Source organism: Atta colombica, unplaced genomic scaffold (genome assembly GCF_001594045.1).
Source record: "Atta colombica isolate Treedump-2 unplaced genomic scaffold, Acol1.0 scaffold126, whole genome shotgun sequence".
Lineage (NCBI taxonomy): Eukaryota > Metazoa > Arthropoda > Insecta > Hymenoptera > Formicidae > Atta > Atta colombica.
The window spans coordinates 992,173-1,000,468 of NW_017259213.1; the positions used below are offsets into that span (position 1 = coordinate 992,173).

The 8,296-nt window shown below is 27.6% G+C and overlaps 3 protein-coding genes across 3 annotated transcripts in view; 2 read left to right on the forward strand and 1 right to left on the reverse strand.

The window, feature by feature from the left end:
* Positions 1–1,400, forward strand: part of LOC108695109 (regulator of chromosome condensation) — a 2,511-nt gene extending 1,111 nt beyond the window's left edge. Inside the window, exons 4-6 of the mRNA XM_018204869.1 lie at positions 10–376; positions 723–995; positions 1,091–1,400. Coding sequence (XP_018060358.1) covers positions 10–376; positions 723–995; positions 1,091–1,281 — 831 coding nt within the window. The 3' untranslated portion in view covers positions 1,282–1,400. The remainder of the gene's footprint in view (positions 1–9; positions 377–722; positions 996–1,090) is intronic.
* Positions 1,401–2,273: 873 nt separating this feature from the next.
* On the reverse strand, positions 2,274–3,185 carry LOC108695139 (mitochondrial import inner membrane translocase subunit Tim10). The gene is made up of 2 exons (XM_018204901.1): positions 3,063–3,185; positions 2,274–2,738 (listed from the first exon to the last, which is right to left on the reverse strand). Exon 2 carries the CDS (start codon positions 2,553–2,555, stop codon positions 2,280–2,282), a length of 276 nt encoding a protein of 91 aa, XP_018060390.1. The 5' UTR covers positions 2,556–2,738; positions 3,063–3,185; the 3' UTR covers positions 2,274–2,279.
* A 1,363-nt stretch (positions 3,186–4,548) lies between these two features.
* LOC108695078 (G patch domain and ankyrin repeat-containing protein 1 homolog) lies at positions 4,549–7,153 on the forward strand. Its single transcript, XM_018204828.1, has 3 exons — positions 4,549–5,953; positions 6,366–6,594; positions 6,778–7,153. Exons 1-3 carry the CDS (start codon positions 4,817–4,819, stop codon positions 6,945–6,947), a joined length of 1,536 nt encoding a protein of 511 aa, XP_018060317.1. The 5' UTR covers positions 4,549–4,816; the 3' UTR covers positions 6,948–7,153.
* The last annotated feature ends 1,143 nt before the right edge of the window (positions 7,154–8,296 follow it).

Below are 8,296 nucleotides of genomic sequence, written 5' to 3' on the forward strand. Positions count from 1 at the left end.
TATAAATAGGATACACATGGTTCTATGGGATTAACGTTAAAAGGAAATGAGCGATTCCCTATAGAAATATTACCTGATGTAAAAGTTGTCAAAATAGCATCAGGTAATGATCATTTAGTGTTACTTAGTGAAAATGGACGTGTATATACTTGTGGACGCGGTGAACAAGGACAACTAGGACGAGTAGCTGCACGTACAGCCAGTAGAAATACACGACAAGGAATAGGTCTGCTATTGACTCCAGGCGTAGTTGAATTTAAAATCAGAAAGAAATTATATTTTGACGATATATGGGCAGGAAATTTTTGCACTTTTGCTAAAGAACATGAAAAAGGAGATATATATGTATTTGGTTTAAATAATTTCCACCAAATTGGTAAGAGAAAGACAGACCAATAGGAAATAAAAGCTTTTAACGATCAAAGCTAAATCTTAAGTATTTCAATAATTCGATACTGCACATATCGTTATGAAAATTGCGCGCCGAATTAATTTTTCGAATTTTTTAAAATTCAATCCCTACAGAACGGTAGTAATATAATAATTTGATACTTACATGAATCTTGGAAGGCTAAAGCTATCTTAAAGGCTTTTATTTTCTATTAGTTGTGTATCACATATACGATCTAATAAATTTCTTTCTTTAAAAAAGAAAGATATTTTTTTAAATCGTATATTTTCCACACACAATTTTAAATTGCATTTGTTGGAAAATATTTTAGGTTTGAAGGACAATGATATCCATTTTCATCCACAAATATCAAAAACCTTTAGCGGAAAAGTATGGAAACATATCAGTAGTGGAGAACACCATACCATAGCTTTGGATGATGCGGGACAAGTTTTTGTGATGGGTCGCAAAGAATACGGTCGCCTTGGTCTTGGACCCAATTGCTCAGACGCGGAAGAACTTACATTAGTTTCTGCTTTAAGTTCCACTAAATGTATTGACATAGGCGCAGGTAGTAGAGAATCTTTTGCCGTCACGGAATCTGGTAATATGAAGTGTTGATATAATATAAAATCAAGTATTCTTTAAAAAAATATATACAAGATTCATATATATAAGATTCTATTTTTATTATAATAGGTGATTTATATTCATGGGGTATGGGAACCAATGGAAATCTTGGAACAGGAGATGTAAAAGATGTCGAGGAACCAGTATTAATTAAGGGAAAGCAATTAGAGGGAAAGACAGTGGTACGAGTTAGCGGTGGTGGCCAGCACACTTTGGCATTGGCAACAATTCGTCCAGTGAAAGATAAAACTGCTGGTTAATATTAAATATTATATTTCGAAATATTATGTATGTGATATGAATTTAGACAAGAACAAGAGAAAAGCCATTTATTCTTTACTACTTTATTTTTTAACAATAGCGATGTTATTTTGCTAAACAGGACTATAAGAAACCTTCCATTAAGTCTTCAATTTTGTTCAGAATCCATAACATTTAAATTTGTACATACTGTATCACATTGCCATAAATTCATTCATTGTTTTTACAATAATTAATATATTGTGTTCTTGTTGTATTGTTAGCATTAATACTTATTTTATATGTATATTGTCAGAACAAAAATTTTTCTACGTCACAAAAGTTTGTGTCTAAAAGTATACATGGAAAAAAATTACTTTAGATGGACAAAAGTTATATTTTGAATAATCAATAAAAGTTGTTAAATGTAAAATAGGAGTGATAGCCAAATTTTTCTGCTATTTAAATTTAATAAAAATTTAGGTAATGTATTATGCATTATTATTTGCAAATTGTGTTGTATGAAATTTTGAAGAATAAACTATTTGTAAATGTATTTATCTAAAACAATCTATACATCCCAAGGGTTTATGACACAAATAAATCTTATAAATATTTAAATATTTTATATTTTTTATATAAATAAATATTTCTTCAAAATAAATTTAAAGTGGTTTACAAGTTTATACAAAATAGTTTGTAAGTTTTAATAAACTTATAAACTACTTCAGTAAAATTCAACAAGATTATAATATTTAATTATATATCATGGAAAGGATATGATGTATTTAAACATTTGATAAATTGGAAAATTAAAAATTTGTAACATATTGTAACATTTAGTTTATTCGCAATTTAAAACATTAAAGTACAGAATGATATACTACAATTTATCATTAATTTTAATTTAAGATACAAATCTTTGTATTATAATTGAAACATTAATTGAAAGATTAAAGACAACTTATAATAGATAATAAGTTCAAGATTTTATCAAATACAATTAATGATAATAGATTCAACTTGTTTTTGGTTGTTCCGCAATTTTTGCTTCTTGCATTGAAATTTGTGTAAGTTTCTTGCCTATACGTTCATGAACGTCTAAATATTTAGCAATGCAACGATCTAGACATATTGATTCTCCTTTGCCTAGTTCAGCCTCGGTATATTTCGGTGCTATACACTTTCTGTGACATGCAGATGTCATGCGATTATACATGTCTGACATCATTTCTATTTCTAAATCCTGCACTAGCTTCATTTTATCCTCGTCTAATTGCGGTAATGCTGCCATTTTTCCAACTTGGTACTCTATAATTATGCTTTCTTTGCTTAAAAATTTTACTTCTTAATAAATTATTCTACAGTATTGACGTTGCGCAATCGTTGTCTAGCTTTCATAATCTCATATCTCTGAGCATTGATGCTTCTCTTGGACAGCACAAATGAATAAAGTCCTAGAACAGTGGCTACAGACCTACAAAATATAAATTCATCATTCTATAATAAAGATCATATAAAAATGTTTTTTTTTTATAGACTAGCAAACGCAAAATCTGAAATCTTTGATCTATATACATGTCAAAAATTATAAATGTTCGGAATTATTCTATTGACACGATAATCATAGTTCAATTTTTAGGTTAATGTTAACGTGATATGCAAAAATCAGACGTGAGAAACTTTTTTCAAGATACTGTGTACACGTACCATCCAATTCCTATTTTCGCCCAAGTTGGCAAAGCCATGATTTATTTAATCGTAATGATATTCCATTTACAAGTTAAAAAATTTCATGTACCTGAACGTGTACACCACATGCGTCGCGCGATCATCGGCAATAATTTCTAACCTAACCTCTCTCAATATTTTGTGTGTGTCTCGAATTTTGAATCAACAGATTTCTAGAAGCAATACTTCAAAAATAATATAATACTTTAAGAATAATGTAGACAAATCTGTGGATTAAAAATTAGTCAGTTAACATTGCTTGTATTGTTTGCACTCAATACATTTGCTTTTTTTTTCTTTTCAATGCCTAAATTTATATTTATCTACCTCATTTTAAATGCAAAAATTTTTGAGACTTTTTCCCAATTTGTATGTATAAAAAATTTCATTAAAATTTTTAATGAAACTTATACATATAGGTTATTTTACACATAGATTTTAATAAATAGAATTTAGAAAATATTAATTAATGCGGAAAGTTTTAAAGAAATGACTCGATTATTGATAAAGTGATTATTAACTTTTTTCGTAACATCTTAGAAACATTATATCTTAGAAACCATTCGAGGTTCAAGATATGTATAAAAAAATATCTAATACGAAAATTTTATAATAAAATTATTTCTATTTGTTTTTGTCAATAATATTTTTAAAAAATAATTTTTTAAATATGAATTTTGTAAAAATTATTTTTAAAAAATATTATTGACATAAATAAATAGGCAATTTTATTATGAAAAGATGCTAAATGCAAAAAGTGCGAGAGAGAGAAAGAAAGAGAGAAAAAAAAATCAGAATTATTAGATTTTCTCTTGTTAGATTTCATTCATAAGCAAATATTTCCTTAATAATTAATTACGACGAAATATGTTACAATAAGTATCTCAAAAATTACAAAGTTTTAAAAAATCGTTCTTGTTTCATATTTATGAATTTTCAATTATTTAATCGCTTTCAAAAAATGCACTTTAAACATTTCTCTCGATTCTGTATCTTCAAACGAGGTGAAAATTACAAAAGCGAGCAAATTTACTAGTTGACCAATATAGTGTTGATCAATGAAATAATCAATATTCTAGTAAATTCGCTCACTTTTATAATTTTCCTCGTTTCAAGGTACAGAATCGATCCCGAGGATTCCAAAATTCAACTCTGTCAACTCGATATTTTATTCTTATTGATATATTAAATTATATTATATTAAATGTTGAATAAAGATAAAGGATACTCGGAGTTGACAGAGTCAAGTTTTGGAACGCACCCTTGGTAGATTTCGATTTGTTGCTCTGTGTCGTCCGAGAACTGAATTCCCTGCATAGAGTTCTCTAGAGAGTTTCTCTAGAGAGTATTCGTCGTACATAACCTAATTGTGAATTATGTGATTTATGTGACTACGTGACGTTCAGGCGAGACGATTGCAACAGATTGCAGTTGCAGTGATAGCGTTGAAGCAAAGGTAAATTTTGCTATCGACGTATTATTTCGATAATATAACATCTCGAACATTTGTGAACAATACGCGTCAGATCTGTACACTCTTTTGAGACACGATTTTATTTTGTCTTTGCGAATTTTTGCGAAGTCTTTTTGCGAACTTTTATTGTGGCAATAATAACGAGGTGCAGAGCAACGCATTGCTCATTTACTCGTATTTTATGACGTTTTAAATCACAAAAATATTATTTGATTCCTAAAAAGATAAATATTGACTGAGAAGATAGGATATTTCATAAGAATTCTATACAAATTTCACAACAAGAGAACCATTAAAGAAGAGAAGATATATTAGTAGTACAAGACAACGTAACGTATGACATAAAAAAGATGCCTTTGCAACAGTGGATACACATACGACACAACATTGATATACCGTGGAAGACCTTCGTCAGAGAATCATCTAATATACAGGATCAATCTCCAGAGAGATGTGTTCATCAGTTGGCTTTCCAAGGTAACGAAGCAAAGGCTACTTATGAAGAAATTGTTCAACAAACTAGTTATAGTAATACTCCATTAGCAAGATTAAAGAATTTAAGGTTAAAAATCACTGGAAACCAAGACAACTCCAATACAAATCCAACTTCTATTGTACAATCAAAGAAGAGTACACTTTCTGATGATATTCTAGCAAAAGTCACAGTCAATACATTGTTAAAAGCAGTGGAGCAAAAAGATTTAAAGTTTTTGCAAAAATACATGACGACAGAAAATGTGAATTCGTCTGACGATTTTGGTTGGACCCCATTAATGTCCGCTGCTTATTGTGGTCATTTAGAGATTGTACAATTTTTATTAAATCTTGGGGCTAACAAAAAAACTAGAGATAAGTCTGGTCTTACTGCAGCACAATTAGCTTTAAAAAAAAATTATTTGAATATTGTAGCGCTATTGAAGAAGTCTGACTCTATAAGCAGTATCAATCAGTTAACTGCAAATATTCCAAATACAAATAATACAAGTACTTTATCAGTAAGATCATTACCTATAGAATCATCAGTGGAACACAATAAAGACAATGTTATGAAAGATAAGACACAGTTGGAGCAGAACGCAGCGTTTTACTGTGAAATCTGTAAAACGACCTTTCAAGAAACAACTCCACAAAAACACGAAAGTTCAACTCTACACATCTTTAATACAAAACCGAAACTGAAATATACAATATATGGAATATCGAGGCAAAATAAAGGATATAGAATGCTTTTGAATACAGGATGGGATGAGGAAGCTGGTCTTGGTCCTTCTGGGAAAGGAATAAAATATCCTATCAAAACATGTTTAAAAATGGATCGCAAAGGATTGGGACAATTAATAGAAAATGAATATAAGATTACTCATTTTAAGTCAGGCGATACAACTGCCATTAACAGTTCCAAAATGCCCAAGCAAAAACCTTTGAAGAAAAGGGACAGGGAAAGGCTACTTCACAGAGAAGCTAGGAAAGAAAGAGCTTTGCGTATAGCATTATCTTAAAATAAATATAAATAATTCTATTTTGAATATGATGTTATTTCAAGATTAAATGTAATAAAAATATAACTTTTACTGTTCTTATATATTTAAGACTTGTAAGTTAATCTTCAATCTTTTTTTTTTATTATAAGATACTATTAATACTTTAATAAAAATATTTTTTACTTCTTTATATAATGTTATCATTACAATTTTTGATCTCATGCTAATTATCAATAAAAATTTAAAAATATACAAAAATAATAAAGTTTATTTCAAAATAATAAAAAATAATAATAAAGTTTACTTCAAAATAATAAAAAAATAATAAAGTTTAAAATGTAGCATGTGAATGAGAACCTTTCTATATAATATAAAAATATATAAATAAAAAAATGATACATTTATTAATTTGTTATAGATGGCGGACGAGCAGCACAAATTATTGGAACACTTAGAAAAAGTTGAAAATAAAGCTGGCGAAATTCTCACTGATCGAGAGGAAATAATCGCTCTAGACAAGAGACGAAACGATGATCGTGTTGGAATGAGAGCACTTCAAAAACAGACGCATGAAAAAACTTGGATAACAGTAGGACCGTTGCTTTTAAAGATGTCGTCTAAAGCAGCTGAAGAATTACTTGTAAAAGGTAATTTTAAACAACAAGCAGAACAAGAAAGTTTATATTAGGTGTAGTAAAAAGAAATCCATTATTTTTCCATTCAATTTCATGCAAAAATAATGGATTTCTTTTTACTACACCTAATATTCTGTAATTTTTATAATCTATATTGTTTTTACATTATATATTACATTACATATTACATTACAGATCAGAGAGAATGTGATACTGCCATTAATAAACTAAGGAGCGATTTAAAGATAAAAGTAAATGAACTCCGTGATTTAGAATTGACTCCACCAGTACCTGGATTAATGTTAGAACCTATGTCTCATAAAGAAATGAATGCAATCGGGCAAATTCTCGGTCGAAGTGTCTGATATATATATGTAATAAAGTCTTGTTTAATTATATAATTAGAATTAGAATAAATGTATGAGCTTGAAATATTTAAGTTTTTAATTTTCATTACAAATTTTTGTATAAAATATAAAATAATTATCTCATTATATCTACAAAGTTATTATCTCTCTTACACATACATCTATTTCAAAACTAATAAAATCATACTTGTCACTTCAAAGAATATTTTTTTTAAGATTTTTTTCAATTTTGTTACACGTTCATATTAAGGTCAATAATAATATTACAAATAATATAATTTTATAAAGAAATTACATAATTACTTTAAAAAATATATATAAGCAAAATAGATAATTTTTAAAATGAGCAACTGTGTGTTTCTTTAAACCAAGTGATTCATCTCATTATTCTGTTTATAAAAGTATTAAAATACGATTATTAAAAAATTAAGTGTAATAATTTAACAGATACTTAATATTTCATGTCAATGTATCAGAATAAATATAAAATATCTCATAAATTATTAGTTTTTTATCTGTTTGGTTTTTTGTCTCTCTAGTTTGTCTCTCTATTTTTATTTTTTTATATGCAGAATAATTAGAGGAGTCATGTGTAAAAAAATAATATAGTTATTAAATTTTATTAATTTATTAATATAATTTCAAAAAATTTAGATAACCTTGGCCTGACCTTAAGGATATCTTTTCAAAGTGAACCAAAATCATTATCTTCTTTTTCTCTTGTAATTTATTAATATTTATCTGAAATATTTTTGTCTTAAACTTAAGGATTTTAAGATAGTTTATTAGATGGATTAAAATGAACCACTCTGTATTTATTGTTACTAAGCTAAGAAACAATTTGAAGAAATAGGAAATAAATTCCATTTAAAATTGACCTGAATGAATATCAAAATATGTTTCGGAAAGTAATCAGGCAAATTCTAAGTTGAAGTATTTATTATCTAATAAAGTTTTTATTTTGTTCAGTAATATAATTAAATATATAAGCTTAAATCATCCATATTTAATTACATAATTATTAAATATTTATATTTTTCATAACAGTGTTTTATTTTAAAATGCTCATTAGCATCAGTATCATTAAATTGCTTGTCAGTTTAATTTGTTACATTACGCATTCCAGCTTCAATTTAGGATTGTGTTGCAAGACTGATAAAACGGTATATATACCGGTGCATATATACCGTTTACCTCTTATTTCAAATATCAATTTTTAAAATAATTATGTATCATACTGTCTAAAAAATGATTATTACTCTTCCATCGATAATGTTAAAATTTTCAATCTACTAGATCTACTGGGTCTACTGGATCATTGAGATCTACAGATATTTTTTATTATT

What these genes read in the sequence shown, in the direction of transcription:
- LOC108695139 (XM_018204901.1), bottom strand. Translation starts at nt 2,555, where the DNA reads ATGGCAGCATTACCGCAATTAGACGAGGATAAAATGAAGCTAGTGCAG.
- LOC108695078 (XM_018204828.1), top strand. Translation starts at nt 4,817, where the DNA reads ATGCCTTTGCAACAGTGGATACACATACGACACAACATTGATATACCG. An exon ending in AAGAAAGAGCTTTGCGTATA is followed by an intron (nt 5,954 to 6,365) that starts GCATTATCTTAA and finishes AATTTGTTATAG; the next exon opens with ATGGCGGACGAGCAGCACAA. An exon ending in TGAAGAATTACTTGTAAAAG is followed by an intron (nt 6,595 to 6,777) that starts GTAATTTTAAAC and finishes ATTACATTACAG; the next exon opens with ATCAGAGAGAATGTGATACT.